General features: G+C 38.6%; 2 protein-coding genes across 2 annotated transcripts; both read left to right on the top strand.

Annotated features, from left to right (window-relative positions):
• The first annotated feature begins 559 nt into the window (after positions 1–559).
• On the top strand, positions 560–12062 carry LOC143892666 (uncharacterized). The gene is made up of 3 exons (XM_077397441.1): positions 560–1052; positions 8086–8364; positions 10601–12062. The coding sequence occupies exons 1-3, from the start codon at positions 837–839 to the stop codon at positions 11723–11725; spliced, it is 1620 nt and encodes a 539-aa protein (XP_077253556.1). The 5' UTR covers positions 560–836; the 3' UTR covers positions 11726–12062.
• A 1462-nt stretch (positions 12063–13524) lies between these two features.
• Positions 13525–17864, top strand: LOC143846244 (uncharacterized). The gene is made up of 5 exons (XM_077354675.1): positions 13525–13608; positions 13793–13847; positions 14725–14949; positions 15037–15182; positions 17515–17864. Coding segments are annotated over exons 1-4 (408 nt in total). The 5' UTR covers positions 13525–13606; the 3' UTR covers positions 15163–15182; positions 17515–17864.

The raw sequence follows: 17864 nt of genomic DNA, 5'->3' as shown, positions 1-17864 counted from the left end.
TCTTGCAAGAGTTTTTATATGGTGTAAGCTTGTATGGTACAATATTTTTCAAAAAATACTCTACAACTCACACCATAGGATGATCTAAACTGTCCATTTGATGGGCCACAACGTAATTAGCTTGTGCCCCAAAAAATCGTTTCCATAGGATGATCCTAACCTAGAGATCTTAGAGGAACTGGATATTATTGAAACCTCTATAGATTGGAGGGTTAGGATCATCCTATGGAAATGATTTTTTGGGCCACAACTTATTTACGTTGTGGTTCATGAAATGGATGGTTTGGATCATACTGTGATGTGGGGCAGTACAGTACTTTTTTTAAAAATACTAGCCGAAAATGTTAGGAGGGCTGTTTGGGAGAATAATAACCCGGCTCTGCGCGTTTTAAGAAAGACAAGCTCTCATATGCCACGTGCGCGTGTAATTGACTAATTGAGCAATTTTTAATAGTACAGTGGGCCCTTCTCCATTGGATGAATCCAACCATTCATTTGTAGCCTAGTACCCCCATATATAATCTTCACAGTATCATCCTCACCCTCAAAACGGGGTTCTCCTCCGTGTATAAAACCTCACAGTTATAACCAAAAAAACCAAGGCGCGATGATATATTCGCACCCACTATAGGATAATTCACACCCATGAACGTGAATTGACGTCGGAAAGCGTTAAGTCTGCCACCTGCCTCTTCTTTTTGACAATTTTTCAGCTCAATTCACGGTCCAGGGGTTTGAATTATCTTACAGACGGTGCGAATTTATCATCTTGTCCTATAACCTGTAGAGAAATCAAGAAGTTGGATATCATTATCCATTTTTTGTAATCGGATTCGATGAATGCGTCTCAGTTCATGGACAAGCAGATCATGGCACTTTCGGGATCCCCTAACAACGATTTCGTTGAGCTCTTAAACCAGCCGGAAGATCAGAACGGCTCGAAGAAAGAGGAGATATTGCCGAGCTACGATTTTCAGCCGATTAGGCCTGTCGGATCGCCGATCCTCGAAGCTAGGGCTTCCAATTTGAAGTTGAATGCGTCTGGTGTTAGAGTGAGATTATTTGCCTTCTTTTTTCACAATTATAATATGCGATGATTTTTAGGGTTTTAGATGAGGTCTTGAGCATGAGTTTGGATTCGTAGTCGATTGCCGTTAGGTTTTAGGGTCAGATTATTTGCCTTCTTTTTCTTCTTTTTTCATCATTATAATATGCCATGATTTTAGGGTTTTAGATGAGGTTTTGAGCATTAATTTCAATTCGTAGTCGAATGCGTTAGGTTTTTAGGGTCAGATTATTTTCCTTCTTTTTCTTCTTTTTTCATAATTATAATATGCCATGATTTTAGGGTTTTAGATGAGGTTTTGAGCATTAATTTCAATTCGTAGTCGAATGCGTTAGGTTTTTAGGGTCAGATTATTTTCCTTCTTTTTCTTCTTTTTTCATAATTATAATATGCCATGATTTTAGGGTTTTAGATGAGGTTTTGAGCATTAATTTCAATTCGAAGTTGAATGCATCAGGTTTTAGGGTCAGATTATTTGCCTTCTTTTTCTTCTTTTTTCATAATTATAATATGCCATGATTTTAGGGTTTTAGATGAGGTTTTGACCATTTTTGAATTCGAAGTAGAATGCGTTAGGTTTTAGAGTCAGATTATCTGCCTTCTTTTTCTTCTTTTTCATAATTATAATATGCGATGATTTTAGGGTTTTAGATGAGGTTTTGAGCATTAGTTTGAATTCGAAGTCGAATGCGTCAGGTTTTAGGATCAGAATATTTGCCTTTTTTTCATTTTTTTTTTCATTTCATAAATATAATATGCGCTGATTATAGGGTTTTAGATGAGATTTTGAGCATTAGTTTGAATTCAAAGTCGAATGCGTTAGGTTTTAGGGTCAGATTATCTGCCTTCTTTTTTGTTCATTTCATAAATATAATATGTGATGAGTTTTTAGGGTTTTAGATGAGGTTTTCAGTATTAGTTTGGATTCCAAGTAGAATGCGTCTGGTGTTAGGAGTGAGATTATTTGCCTTCTTTTTCACAATTATAATATGCGATGATTTTAGTGTTTTAGATGAGGTTTTGAGCATTAGTTTGAATTCGAAGTCGAATGCGTCAGGTTTTAGGGTCAGATTATTTGCCTTCTTTTTCTTCTTTTTCATAATTATAATATGCGATGATTTTAGGGTTTTAGATGAGGTTTTAGCATTAGTTTGGATTCCAAGTAGAATGTGTCCGGTGTTAAGAGTGAGATTATTTGTTTTATTTTTCTTCTTCTTTTTCATAAATATAGTATGCGATGATTTTTAGGGTTTTAAATGAGGTTTTGAGCATTAGTTTGATGGTTATTTGGTTAGTTTGAAGAAGATTTGGGGGTAATCCATAAGCCGTTTGGTGGATTTAGAGAAGATTTTGGGGACAACATGTCAGGTATTTTCTTCTTCTTCTTTTTGGAGAAGATTTCGATGCTATCTGTTTAGGATTTGATAACAAGAGATTTTAGTACTAACTCATTTGATGTCTGATGATGTGTGAGTTGGTTTTGGTTGATAAATTTTGCGGTTTCAGATGGGCTTCAAGGGATAGTTTTCTAGGCATTTGTGGGTTTTGGTTAATGGCTGGTGATTTTGGGGAAAGATTTTTATTCAGTACTGGTTGATAAGTTTGGGGTTTAAAAGTGTCTTGAGGTATAATTTCTGGGGGTTTTCTGGTTTTGATAATGAGGCTGGTGTCTGCCATTTCTGACTAATTTTTGCCGGGCATTGGTTTATGTTGGAGGTTTTTTAATGAGTTTGTGTCTGTGATTTTTTTGTTCTTCTCATTCGTTTGTTTTGGATAATTTGGTTTGTTACTGTTGATATTGAATGTTGTTTTTTGTTTTCTATTTTTTTTTTTTTTTTCCATTTTGGCCGTGTTTTGGGGTTTTATATGTTTAAGAGGAGTGGAAGGGGGTGCATTTTCTGGGTCCTTATTGATTTAAGATAATTATATTGGGGAACAATTTCTTGGTCATATGCCTAGAGAATATTGTAGAGTGTTTTGCTCCTTCATAGACCATTACGTTACATTTTTCTTCATGGTTGCTGAATTTGGAGGAAATTTACCTGTAATATTTTGGTATTTATTGATCTCAGGGAGTGTTTTACCCATCATTACAGCTGTTTGGCTTCTTCGTAGTGATTAGAGAGCTATTTCTTAGCTTAAATACGGCTTTAGGCTACTAGGTGGGTACAAATTAGGAGGTTGATGTGATATTTGTTAGTACATAGTTTGATACTGTAAGGAAAAAAACATGGTTTGAACGTTATTATTGCTTATGCAAAAGTTTAAGGACGATCGTTGGTGATTGGATTGATTGTCGTGGATGGGGAATGTGGATTATGCTGCACAAATATTTTATCTCTATTTGGTATAGGGGAGGTTTGGAAAGGTGCAGACATATGCCGAGAAGATGCAGGCATATATTGGGAAGGTGTAGACATATATCGGAAAAGGTGCAAGCAAAGGTTTTAGCAAGATTAAGGGATGCAAGGTTTAGAGTAAGATGAGATGGGTAGGGATGCAAGGTTTAGAGCAAGATGAGATGCGTAGGGATGCAAGGTTTAGAGTAAGATAAGATGGGTAAAACATGAAGACAAATTATGGTTTTGAGATTTTAGGCAATGGGGATGAATATTTCGGGTTCCTAGGCAGATTGTTCATATGGAAGAAACCAAGAAAAGAAGAGAGGAAATAGGAGAAATATAGATTGAAAGTAACGAAGAAAAATGATACTTAACTTAAGGCATCCCACCAAGAGTTCTCCTTGGCATCTCACCAAAGAAGAAGAAGATTATGCTAGAATCACACTAGCAATTTCGACGCTTCGCATCAAGGGAATCCTAAGGCATCACACCAAGCGAATTGAGTCATTTCATCCTAATAGCAAACATCACATCCACACAAGAGAGAAAAATCTTTAAATCTTTATTCATTCTGTCATAGCATCATTAAGCATTCCATCATCATTAAAGAAAAGTGTCCTAATGCTTATAATATATAAGAAAAGAAAGAGAACTAGAAAGTTCTGAAACCCTAAAACAAAAAACTAACACTTTTATACTAAAATACCTTGTAATGACTTAAAGACTCTCTCCTTCATAATAAATTTGTTAGGCCTATGTAAAACACTCGTAACTCAAAGAGCTTAAGTGATTTTGATGGATAAAGACTGTACTAGCCCCCTATAACTTAAAAAGAGTTAAAAAACACTCTTGAAACTAAATAACTCTCTTTTAATGTCAACAACGAGCGGTGTCTCTTAACTCATTGATTCTTCATGGCATTTTGGATGCCCCCATGATGGATCTTGGGGGTAGATTCAGGATGGCCTGGGTGTTTCCTTTTGGGCTTTGTGATCTTCTAGAAAATTGTGCTGTTCGCCTTGGCTTCGTACAGGTAGGATCCTTTGGAGGCTAGTGATGTTGGCTATTATTTGGCTGCTTTGGAAGGAGTGAAATGCTCGAATCTTCAAAAATTCAGTCAAAGGACGGATCTACATTGTTATGAAGATAATCTCCTTAGTCATTTCTTGGACCAAGGTCCTGCCTTGTTTCAGGTTCACGTCCTTTTCGGATCTCTAATTTTGCTGGAAGGAAATATGTGGTTCAAAAAGATAGTAGGGAGATTATTACTCATCGCTGGAACCCTCCGGCAGGAATGGTGAAACTTAATTTTGACAGGTCAAGCATCGGTAATCATAACGTGGTTGATCTCGAGGGTCTTTTAAGGGAAGAGGTTGGTAAAATTTTGTGGTCTTTCTCATGTCCTATTGGGATCAAGTATTCCAACGGAGCGGAGGTAAGGGTCGTGATGCATGAGATCAGAGTAAATTAGATAGATGACCTGAGCAAGGGGAACATCTTGTCCCTGTGTGTTACTCTCCATGAGTTGAACTTATGAAGGTTACCTTTGATCTTTGCAAGAGTTGGCACCTTCTTCCAAGGGCATTTGTATTGTCCGTTGATGACGTTTAGGACATAGAGGGAGTCTAATTCGATCTAGATGTCAGTTATCCCCATTTTATGTGTAGGCAGATCCCTTGGTGGATGTCATTAATCTCCAATGCAAAAATTTCTTCCCTACTGGTGTTTATGGTCAATAATCCTTGCATGTGGCCTTCCGAGTCCCTTATCGTTCTGCCCGTTGCTGCTCCATTTTCCTCTAGAGGCGTCCGTAGTAAGTTTGAAAATCCCATTGGGCTTGTATCATCCTCTAGGAGGGCATTCTAGTATAGCCGCTATGGATTGGTTTCTTGCGCTTTAGTTGTCTCCGATCTTTAGGTACTGAAGTCTTTCCTTTGGCTCTGTAAGTAAACAACCTAGCATTTCTTTCGAGCCAAATATGTTAGAAGGAAGCCGCAAAGGCTACTTTTATAGGTGTTGACGACTGTCCTCTGCCTGTAAATGAGGCATCCCCACTTCCTCATCCAATAGTAGCTTGCTGGGTTTTCTCCTAAAGCTAAACCTCCACAATATGCTTGCCAAGCAAACATGTACAATTAGATATGTCCGCTAAGAATTTTAGCCGATCTCGGGTGCTGAGCTTTCCAACTTATTGCTTGCCACGCTGTGAACATGTGTCTGGTAATATGACCAGTAAACCAAATCGTTTTGCCTCAAGGTATGCTTTGGTGCTTCACTCTTAGGGTGTCCCCACTTTTTGTTGAAAAGCGGCCATCCGGATTGGGCTTCCAAACTGCTTGGTCCTCCTTGCCTTGTACTATTAGAGCTTTGGATAGAATTTGTTTCATATCCATGAGTGAGGCCTTGTTGAGAGTGGTGAACTACCTGGCTCAGGTCTCCCATTCATCTTTCAGGATCTGATCAACAATGAATGGCTAAGGCGTTGTTGACTGCTTGCTTTGAAATTTGAGTTGTTAAATGACCGTCAGGGTGCCATGGCTAGTTCCAAAAGCCAATCCCCTTGTCTCTCCCGATGATGTAGCAGATTTTTTTGCCGCCAAGTACCTTGCTTGCAGCATGCTCCTCGGTTGAATGGCATTTTCATGAGCCAAATGTTTTTACCTCATGTATTTTCTATTAATCCAGTCACACCATGGGGTATTCCATTTTCGGCCTGCAGATATCCTCCCAAGATATTGTGGATGCTAAAAGAAAAGGTTATTGGAGTAAAGATTGTTAGATATATATGGAAATAATTTTAAAAAGGCTCCTGTCACGTAAGATTCCTTGATGCTTTGAAGCTTGCACTCTTAAAATTGCTGTTGCCATGCTGCCAGATTCGCTCCTCACCCATGTCTCTTTTTTCACCGCTTTTTACTTCTATTTAAAATGTGATACACAAAAAAGGAAGTTGGATAGGATTGCTTATTATCTTGAAATACAATTTTTGATTAAAGAAATTGAATAATTGCTGGGAATTTGTTCTATGCCTGTGATTATTTCCAATCATCAAGCTTCCTTATTAAGAGGGCGAGCCTTGGCGCAACGGTAAGGTTGCTCCATTGTGACCTGGTGGTCACGGGTTCGAGTCACGAAAACAGCCTCTCTGCAAAGCAGGGGTAAGGCTGCGTACATCTAGCCCTCCCCAGACCCCACAATGGCGGGAGCCTTTTGCACTGGGCCGCCCTTTTATCAAGCTTCCTTATTGGATGATTCATTTGTATCATCTGCAAGCTAATAATTCTGATGAAGGTTGCAATACTGAGGTCATGGGTAAGTTCTCAGCTTGTCCACCTGTAAAAAAGAGCATCCTATATCTTCATCCGTTGCTCTGTGTTGTTCTTTTCTTGTGGGAAAGTTTATGAGAGGTGCTCGCATTATAGAGAATTTCTTAACTAGACCTAGAAGAACCTAGGATCCACATATTGCAGGAATGATAAATGGCAGAAGGGTTGATAATACTCTGAAGTGAACTTATCAGTTATCACCCTTATTAGCTTTAGAATCGGCCATTATTATTATGTACTAGAAACTAAAGTCATGTGTCACCATTCAAAACACACACACGCCCGCCCGCCCGCCCGCCCGCTCGCACGCAAAAAAAAAAAAAAAAAACTAAAAGTCTTGTTTCTTCCTCCATGAATATTCTAATTGTAAAAGAATCCTTTAAATAGGTAAATGTGCAATTGTATTACTCATACTTTACATAGGCCACTAATATTTGCACTACCATGTTTTGATAATGACACAAGCTCACCCTGTCTTTTATTATTTAATCAGTTGTCAAAAGCTATTAGAATTCCCAAAAAACTCTCAGCAGCCAATTAAGTGAAAATATCTGTTGTGCATATATATATATATATATATATATAGAGGAAAGTGTCTCTAGTCTCTCCCCTAGATAAGCTTATCTACTCCTCCCTTTAAAAAAACACAGTGGGCTCACGCTGTTTGGATGATCCAAAGCATTCATTTGATAGGTCCTAACATAGATAGGGTGTGCCCAAAAAATCAGCACCAAAGGGTCATCCTAGAACTTCATTTTGTTGGGCACACCGTGTCCAAAATGGACGTTTATATGTGTCCATTCTGGGTACCACAAGGCACCACAAAACGAAGTTCTAGGATGACCCTTTGGTGCTGATTTTTTGGGCACACCCTATCTATGTTAGGACCTATCAAATGAATGCTTTGGATCATCCAAACAGCGTGGGCCCACGGTGTTTTTTTAAAGGGAGGAGTAGATAAGCTTATCTAGGGGAGAGACTAGAGACACTTTCCTCTCTATATATATATATATATATATATATATATATATATATGAGGGAGTCTAGACTCACAGGCGCCCTTGCAAAAAAAGGCGGCCAAGGGCGCCCCCATTGGTTAAATCCCATTTAAGATGGCACAGACAACTAAGATCATAAATGCCTTGAGTGGTATTTGACCAATAGGGGTGCCCTTTGCTCCCTTTTTTGCAAGGGCGCCAGCATTTTTTTTAAAACTTCGTATCTTCAACATTTATGGAAACTCATCTCTTTATTGCCTGGCAGATCAATGATTATTTGGTTCTTTTGATTTCTTTGTTGCTGTTTATAAACTCCCCTTAACATCTCTTTGGTGTTATGGTGATTCATATAGAATTATTCATCTCTAGAGCCCCATGAATCAGCGGAAGTTACTCCGGAGGAAGATAGGAGCGCTTATGATACGGCTACAGTGTCCGAAATTGATCGAACAATGAAGAAACATGCTGATAATCTGCTACATGCATTGGATGGTGTTAGTGCACGATTGTCCCAACTGGAGACCAGAACTCACCTCCTTGAAAGCTCAGTGGATGATTTGAAGGTGTCGATTGGAAATAATCATGGTAGCAATGATGGAAAGCTGAGGCAATTGGAGAATATACTAAGAGAGGTACTTATCTGATGCTCATATTTTGTGTTGACATGTTTCATATTTGTAAACGTTCTCGCAGAAGTTTGAGATCATTCATTTCTGGGTACTCCAGTTTTTGGTTAAAAGCATCTTAAAGCGCTATAACCCAACTCTTTGGGTTTCTTTGTTCATTTTATTTTATTAATATGGCACATTTTGGCAGTCAATGTGACATGTATCATTTCAATTAAAAGGTTAGTTGGTGGTTCTATTACCCTGTTATCTAACCTGGCACATGCTTATTAATATGATATTATAATGGGAGCTTCACTGGGCATGCTGTGTTTTGCACGCGGTTAATATCTTTATATCCATTGTTAGCCTATAGGTTTTGCTTGCCACCCAGTTCACAGGATGATGGACAACTTGCTTAACTTTTAGAGGATCCACCATCAGTGAAGTGAACATAAGCCAGATTGATATGGTAGGGAAGCACTTCAAGATCTCTACCATTTCCATGGGCATACATCCATGGAGAGACAACTCATACCAGACACAGATATTAAAGGCATTCTTTGTTATATTCTTGAGTATAGTAATGGTGGCAGAACACTGTTCTGGGTAGTTTACCAGCAAGTTAATTTCACTCTATACTTTTTGGTTATTCCTGGAAAAACCCAGAAATTTTGAGAAAAAAAAAATGTATAAGTCTAGATATAGTTAACTTTCCTTAATCAGAATTAACGCCATATTTTGTGAATATTGATACCCGTCTCCTCCCTATTCGCCATATTTTATCTAGTAATTAGATATGTTTCATAGAACGAACTAACTAACTCAATTGACTTTTTTTTTTAAAGAAGACTAACTCAATTGGCTTTGTGCTGCTATAATTTCCATTTGGTTGTTTAACCCTTAGACCCCTTTTTTATAGCCTTCTGTCATATTATATATTGGCATTTTAAACAAATAGTCATAGATATTGCTGAGGTTTTGAAAATCATGTGTTATTGTCATGATACCTATATAGTGGACTGTCTGTAGTAGAGCCTTCTTGTTGGTGGTGTTTTGCAGCTACTGGAGGGGAGAAAGTGGGATTGCTTTATTCTTTTGGTTGTGTCTATTATTCACTCTGTGTTCAGAGAGGATGTGAGATGTTTGTCATGTTTTTGCATTGTGCTGTGAATAAAACAAACTTAAGGTGAACTTTTGCTTGTGCGTAGATGGATCTTCACCAGATAGGTCTGATTTACTTAATGTTTTTTTGAGTTGGTGCGAAAACATTGGAGTTTGGCAAATGTAGTGATTGGTTAGTCTCATTCTGTTTTAGAATGTGCTAATACTGGTGAATGTGGTTGAATTTTGCATTTACTTCCCTTGGTGCTGGCCAGATGGAAGTGTTTCAGATGTGATGGTGTGGAGTACTGCCATCCTACGATTGTATTTTATTTATTTTTTACTTTTGAAATTTGTTTTGCGTACCTATGCATTATTGGTCTTGTGCTGGATGGAAAGTGTTTTTAGGGCATTGGCATTGGTTTTCTGGTTCTTATGAGGAGTGAATGTAGTAGACTATGTGGATCACCTCCGTTTTCGCACTTGTTCGGGTTGTTCTAAGGAATCTTTCTTTACCTTGTAAGGTTCAAGTACTGGGGAGTTAAACATAGTTGTGTTCACTGCAGTACTGCAATCAGCATAATAGCATATTGAATTTAAGTTTTGGTTGATGTAGCAACTCCATGGCATATACATGAAGTTACTTAGGTTTGCGTGGAATGGTAGTTCATTTCATTGAAATGTATATTCTTCATGTAAATTTTAACTTTGTGATATTCTGGTTACTGACTTTGGACAACACCCTCGGGAATTACTTCTTCAAATTAAGGTTTTTCCACACTATGCAAATCTAAACAATTTTTACGCCGATTTTACTCCCATTTATACGCCAAAGCTTTTAAAAGAAACTGGGCTCAAGTGCTTTGCTTCATGTTTTTGTACTTGTTAGCTCTGTCATGCCTCTTTTTATCAAACAAGCAGTATTTTGTTGCAGGAAAAATTGTCCATGTTATTCTATTTCTTTCTATCTTTCTTCTATGGCTATTCTAATTTTGAAAATTCTGAATACTTGGTGGAAATGATCTATTTGTGCATGTTAAGCCTTCTCTGTCCTTCGCACTAGTTTATCCCAGCCTGTGTTGTTTCTCAACAATTCTGTTGTCAAGCATAACTTTTGTTTGATTTTCATAGGCACATGCTCTACTTAAATCTCTTTCAGGTACAAACTGGTGTACAGGTTTTGCGCGATAAGCAAGAGATAGCAGAGGCTCAGCTGCAACTGGCAAAGCTTCAACCCAAGGCAGACCAATCAAGTGAACCCCCAACCTCCGCACAAACGAGTTCTCTTCAAAAAGTAGTATCTCCTCCACAACAGTCCCTACAACCTCTTCCACCTCAGGTGGGTCCAACACAACCATCTCCCCTATCTGCTCTTCCCCCTCCAAATGCCCCTCCACCCCCATCACAGCAAAATCCACCTCCATTTCAGTTTCCTTCTCACTTACCTCAGAACCAAATGCCCCCCATCCCACCCTTACCACAAGAACAGTACTACCCCCCACCAGCTCAGCTTCCAGATACCACACATCAACAGTATCAAGTGCCAACTCCACAGCCCCATCCCCCACATCAACACTACCAAGCTCCACCACAGATTCCACATTACTCCCAACCATCTTCCCAGCCCACACAACAGCAGCAACCTCTAGGCCCTGTAAATCCTTCTCCTCCCCAGCTCCCACCTCCATTGAGCCATCATTCTGAAGAAAACCCCTACATGCCTCCCTCTCAGAGCTACCCTCCAAGCATCCGCCAACCAGCTCCACTCTCTCAGCCACCAACTGGGTCCCCACGATCACAACAGTTCTACGGGCCTTCCACCCACATGTATGAACCCCCGGGGGGTAGACCGAGTTCAGGACAATCACCCTTCTCTTCTGGGTACCCACCACCGGGCTCTAATCTCAATGATTCGTATCCTTACAGTGGGTCTCCTTCCCAGTATGGCGGCTCTGCAATGAAACAGCCCCAGCATTCTTCTCCTTCAGCTCCTACTGGTAGTGCCTACCCACGTCTTCCCACCGCTCAAATACTACCACACTCTCTCCCCACTGCAACTAGTGTTGGTAGTGGTGGGTCAAATTCGGGTGGGACCGGTAATAGGCTCCCCATTGATGATGTGGTCGACAAGGTAACAACGATGGGATTCTCGAGAGAACAGGTTAGGGCAACGGTGAGGAGGCTGACGGAGAATGGCCAGGCTGTTGATCTGAATGTTGTGCTGGACAAGCTGATGAACGATAGCGAAGTAATTCAGCCACAGAAAGGTTGGTTTGGACGGTGATGGGTGCAGCTGCTTTCTTCCATGATTTGTTGTGTATGAAGTTATTAATGTTATTTCTTTCAAACATTTCTGAACTTTATTTCTCGATCTTTGAATGCATCTTGTTGAGAAGAGACCGATTGGATCTGATCCGTTCAGATTCCACAGATCCAGCCGATTTGGAGAGTCCTCTCTTAACGAACCCCAGAACTTAGAACGGCCGGTCCCTTCTCCGATTGAATTTGTTGTGTATAGAGGGCCCTTATGTTTCCCTTCTCTTGCTGTTCATGTTGCTGTTTTACACATGATAATTACAGGAACTTACTTTTAATGGTATTGGGATCTCCTATTCTATTTATCTCTGTTATCTGTTTTTTTAATGGATAGATCGAATTGAAAGATATTTCAGATCAGAATAGAAAAGTCGTGGGTTCGAACCCCTCCTAAAATTCCCGCAAGAAAAAGAATAAGAAGAAATAGAAAAGGTAGAAAATATAGTAAAAACCCCTAAAATTCAGGTAAGAAGTTGACAAAAACACTAATCTTAGAGAGGTCCTTGGTTTAGTTGCAGGGAGGGTAGTTGGCCGCCACTATTGGTTTGGCTATGGAAAGACTTACAATTTTAGGGCTTTATTATATGAAAATTTTGGTGGAAATTGATCTAGAGGAAGCACTTAGCTGGTTTTGCATGGAACCAGATAAGGCAGAGGGGGGATTCAAAGTTCTAAAGCAGACTGTTAAGCTTTATTATCGATTAGGGAAGTATATGAGACTAAATTACGGTGAGAAGTGTGTAAACAACAAACTGGATTTGTTTTGTAGAGGATTTTATATGGTCCATATTGTTCAAAAAGCACCTTATGGCCCACTTCATGGGATAATCCAAGCCGTTCATTTGTTGGGCCACAACGTAAGTATTTTCTATTTTGCGCACCAAAATCATTTTTATAGGATGATCCTAACCCAACGATCTATAATTGGAATGTACATTATGCAAACCTCTATAGATCGGAGGGTTAGGATTAGCCTATGGAAGTGATTTTTTCGGCACAACCTATTTACATTGCGACCCAAAAACATGAACGGTTTGGATCATCCCATAAAGTTGGCCGTACAATCCTTTTTGAAAAACAATGGACTCTATACGGCCACACAACATATAAAAACTCAAGTTTTGGGTATGCAAGTTGGTGAAAATTGAAGGATGAGAATCAAACAGTATGAAGAAAAAAATAAAATAAAATTTCATTGAGTCTTTTTTTCCAAGAAAAAACTTTCTACACATCCAAACATGTCCCATAACTCTCTCTCTTTGGGAAATGTTATCGGCACTCTCCACTTTATTAAAAGTACAGTATGGCCCATGCTATAGGATGATCCAAACCGTCTATTAGATGGGCCACAACCTAAGTAGGTTGTGCCCCAAAAATCATTTCCATAGGTTGATCCTAACCCTCCGATCCATAGAGGGTTGGGATCAACCCTCTAACGTTCAGATCGGAGGGTTAGTATCAACGTATGGAAATGATTTTTGGGGCACAACCTATGTAGGCTGTGGCCCATCTAATGGACGGTTTGGATCATCCTATAGCGTTGGCCATACCGTACTTTTAATAAAGTGAGGAGTTAAATCATCAAAATACAGTAGTGCTGATAACATTTCCCTTCTCTTTTCCTTATATCCGAACCCCCCCTTTAAAAACATTGCCGTCTTCTTTCTCAAAGGTGTCCAAAAACCCTCATCCTTCCATTTTAGAGGTTTTACCTTCTTTCTCTTCGATCCTCCATTTTAGTTTTCTCTATTGATTTCTAAATTTCTGCATCGTAAATGTATTTACTCATTTCGAATACCATGTCCGTGCAAGTCTCACCTCTTTCGATCGATAACTAGGGTTTCTAATTATGTAATTTCATGTCTCCCACAGTACTATGTCTTGTTTTCCCTATCCATATTATTGTCATCTTCTTTCATTACCTATCTATTGAGCTTGGTTTGATCATTGTTGGGTACCTAGTCTAATTCATATTTGGTGGTTAAATAATTTTACATAGGATTAATATGCTTGTTGTTTTTGGGTGTCTTTCTAGGTGTATCGTTTCGGAGATTCGAGGTGTTATCTGCCATATTGGTTTCTATTTCAAGGTAAAAGTCCTTTTCTTATTGTCATACTGTTTCACTTTATTAGGTTTCATTGGAGTTTCAAACTGTCACATGCATTTTTAGTAGAGCATCCATGTTGTTTTTCCAATCTCATGTCAACCATGTTGTGAACTGTTCATTTGTAATGCCAAAGCATTTTTAAACTAATGATTGATCTAATGGAACCATCAAATTTAGTCTGCACATGGGTCCCTTCTTTCTGTCAATCTTAATGTCCATGTGGTATGCCCCACATTGGATTTCCTTTGAGATAGGGGGTGGGGGGGAAGACACAGGTAATTGTCGAAATTCAGTGTAAAAAAATCCCATTTAATGGATGCCTATGATCATTTGATCAGAACAAGTTTTCAGTCATGGGAAATCCAAGGTGCAGCTAACTAGGCTGACCTTCCAAGGCTTCCAGGCCGATGATGAGAGGCCTCCTATAACCAGTGTTGAATCATATTATGATGCAGAATTGTCACCCTAGATCATTCTCTAGGCTAATTATATTGTGTAAAATAGATAAAATATTATTTAACGATTCAATTTAGTGGTCTAAAGTATAAAATACAGTAATTTCATGAGATCCTAACAACAACGGAAGAAACTCGAGAGAGGATAATTGTTAGGGAAACAAAATGGGGAAAATGTAATATTATATATAGTTTTGAGTAGGGTGTCCGACACGACACCCGTGTCGACACTCCGTTGGACACTTTTAGTTTGTGAAATGAATACCATATTTATATTGTTACAAGTTATGATAGTAATAAGTAATTTACTTTCAAAAAAATAAAATACAGTAATTTTCAGTCTTTTTGACATTTTCAAAAAATTTACAGTTGTTTTGATATTACTTGTGGTATTTTTCCTTCAGTGGAAGAGGGAGAAAAAGATAAAAGGGGGAGACATGAATGCCTTCAAGGCTTTTAAAGCCTGTGTTCCAATAGAATGGAGCCCTCATCTGTACATAACCCTGGTGAGGGGCATTCCTGGTACCAGGAGACTTCACAGGCGTACCTTAGAGGCCATGCGCCTCCGTAAATGCAACCGAACTGTCATGCGTTGGAACACACCTACTGTCAGGGGAATGATCCAACAGGTTATAAAATCCATCTCTTTCTCTCTCCTTGCGGGTTTTTTTTTTCATATGACTTTGCCTCTATTCATCTCTTAGTTCTCTTTGTAGGTAAAGAGGTTAGTTGTGGTCGAGACAGAGGAGATGTATAAGGCCCGCAAGGCAAAAGCCGCTGCACACCGAGCTCTGCATCCTCCCATCATCGTGAACCATCTCTCAACCAATTCTACACAGTAACCTCACAAGATTCTTTTCAGGTTAACTTTTTCTGGACTTTTTTCATGAGTATTATTTTGTTTAATAAATAAATCCGTAAGTTGGATTTGTGTGGAATAGATTTCTGAAGTCACTCATTTACATGTTTCTATTAGACTGATCACCAATCTGTCTCATTCAGACAATGTATTTTCTTGTTGCAGCTCAATATAATCTATAACGTTCTCTATACATTCAGACAATGTTATTTTCTCTGTTGCTACTCAATATATGATCCGGAAGCTTGTTTAATTTCCAGGAAGATTGGATAAAATTATTAGAAGGTTTCGGTTAAGGTTATAGTGTTCCCAACTAGCCATGGGTGACATGCAGTCACCCATGCTTGACATGTACTGTCACACATGTCTTTCTAACATGCGTAACTTTTATTTAATTTTATTGTTATTTCAAAAGGTAAAAAAAAGAAAAGAGTCACCATATAGCCAAATAGATCCCTTGTTAGTTTTTTTTCGTACTCACATTGTCATCACATGTTAGAGCCATACTGAAAAACATGGGAGGATTGGGATTAATCCTCCATGGATGAATACTTCAGTTATTGGTTATGTGAATTTCATGTGGTGACATCCATACAGCACCGTCAAGCTTTGCTTTGGTAACCATTCTTTCTAACCTCCCTCCTTGCACTCTCGAACTGATCAAGTCTACCTTAATTTAACTTATAAGTTAGAGTCTGGGAATGGATGTCAGGTACTCAGGTTAGGTATTCATCACCTTTATAGCTGTGATCGTTACGGTTGGATTCTTATTGAATGACTCTATCACGTGTCCTGGGAAAATTAACCTTCACATGTCCATCACCACTTATGTGAAGTAGTAAGAATGCCTCATGTCAAGTCTGCAGACATACAAACATGTATGTGTACATGTATTGACAGAACCTATGAATGATCATTTGAGGAACTTTTTAGTGAAGCATACTTTGAATAGAGATTATTTTTCTCGTTCGTCATTAAAAAAAAAAATTTATTTTTCTTGTAAGTCATGCAAAAAATCTTACAGTTATTGCGAATGTGGCATTATAATAGAGTATTCATGGAACTTTTTAGTGAAGCACATATATTTAATAGAGATTATTTTGCTTGTAATCCATGCAAAAAATCTGTTTTGATGATTCTTTGGCATCAATTGCTTCGATTTTGGGAATTAAAGTAACAGGGATGATGCATTCCTTCTAACAACTGGTCAATTTCTGGATTACATTGCTATTATTATTGTCAATGTTATAGCATCCTACTAACTAGAGTCTATGCTTTCGTAATAAAATTCTTCTGCTATCTTTTTGCTTGTAGAAATGATTAGAAAGCATCATTCTTACAGTTTTGGAAAACTTTCTCATGGTCAATTTCTGCATAAATATTTGCTTGATGCATTGGCAAAAGTCTCCGTTTCATCCTATGGATTTTGTTGGAAGAATTGGGAACTAATTTTGGTTAAACGGCCTAGTCTTTTTGACTGGAGCGCTCTTTATTTTACCATCAGATTGCATATGCAGTTAAGATAATTGTGGAGGGTGGTATATGGTGTCTGGTTCTAAAGGCTGACAAAAGCACAGGTAGGGTAGGAACCACTTGTTCAATTATCTAAATCATTCATTTGCCTGGCCCATGTTTAGGCCACCCCTGAATTTCCTCCAAATAATCCTTTTGCCCTTCGAAATAAAAAAAACAGCCATCCAATTTTAGTGGCCAATTATCTAGGAGGGCATGCTCCATCCATGATGCGGCCAGTAGATCAATGTTTTGGATTGTTGAAAGAGTCATCCCTACCAGAATTCTTCGTTTTCTGAGGGTATTAATATCTAGAGTGATACACAATAGTTCAAACATAATCTTAACAGGTCGTAGTGATACATACAGTTATTCACAGCCAGAGACATCCTATGAGTTTGAAATGAAGTTACAAAGGCAGTTGTGGCACAACTCGGGTTGATTTTTGGGAATTCGGGTTGAGCTTTTACGGTAAAATCGGGTCAGATTCGGGTTGATTCCAATTCATTTTGTAGCAAAAGCTCAACCCGACCGACCCAAGTTGCACCCCTAAATGGCAAAGGTAGGGTGCCTGATTGGTCTATTATTTTTAGAGTGATTAAAGTTTAGATGCCTGGTATTCAAGAAATCAATGGGTACATTCAGTGGAGAAATGGTGATGACTAACCTAGAATGTGAATTGGGATAAATGGGCTTTGTGGAATGAGATTTCCTACGTTGAAATGCATATTGCAAAAACAATGGCTTGTTTCCTTATGAATGTAATGTGGATTTGAAACTGTAGAATGATACCATTTTCTAATTCCCTATTTATGATTCTCAGGATATGCTGGTTTATGATTCCAAGGATATGCTGGTCTCTGTGCCTGTCTAGATGCAATGGGAGTTGGTTACATTCAAAGGTAGAATTGAAGATGTTGCATGAAACCATTTTGTTCAGGACTGTTTGACATGAACAATATGTGGGTCTTGTTGCTTACTGCAAGATTCTCTCCTTCACAAGTTTTTTTGTTCATTTTTGGGTGGACCAGTTGCATAGAGTCTCTCGAGTTGGATCGACTCTTCAAATGATGAGAACAGTCCTATAATTCTTGTATTAAGAATGATTAATCACTCCCCAGAACAACCTAGAAAACCTGCTCTAGAAATTATATTTCTGCAGTTGGTTTTTGA

This window comes from Tasmannia lanceolata, unplaced genomic scaffold, assembly GCF_043159265.1.
Source record: "Tasmannia lanceolata isolate RefF3 unplaced genomic scaffold, GAP_Taslan_0.1 ptg000015l, whole genome shotgun sequence".
Taxonomy (NCBI): Eukaryota; Viridiplantae; Streptophyta; class Magnoliopsida; order Canellales; family Winteraceae; genus Tasmannia; species Tasmannia lanceolata.
Note: the sequence above shows the minus strand (reverse complement) of the source record. Positions and strands in the feature narration are given on the sequence as shown.

Coding starts and splice junctions, on each gene's coding strand:
- LOC143892666 (XM_077397441.1), top strand. CDS start 837: ATGAATGCGTCTCAGTTCATGGACAAGCAGATCATGGCACTTTCGGGA. Junction 1,053..8,085: donor TGAATGCGTCTGGTGTTAGA/GTGAGATTATTT, acceptor TGATTCATATAG/AATTATTCATCTCTAGAGCC. Junction 8,365..10,600: donor TGGAGAATATACTAAGAGAG/GTACTTATCTGA, acceptor AATCTCTTTCAG/GTACAAACTGGTGTACAGGT.
- LOC143846244 (XM_077354675.1), top strand. Junction 13,848..14,724: donor ATATTGGTTTCTATTTCAAG/GTAAAAGTCCTT, acceptor TTTTTCCTTCAG/TGGAAGAGGGAGAAAAAGAT. Junction 14,950..15,036: donor TCAGGGGAATGATCCAACAG/GTTATAAAATCC, acceptor TTCTCTTTGTAG/GTAAAGAGGTTAGTTGTGGT.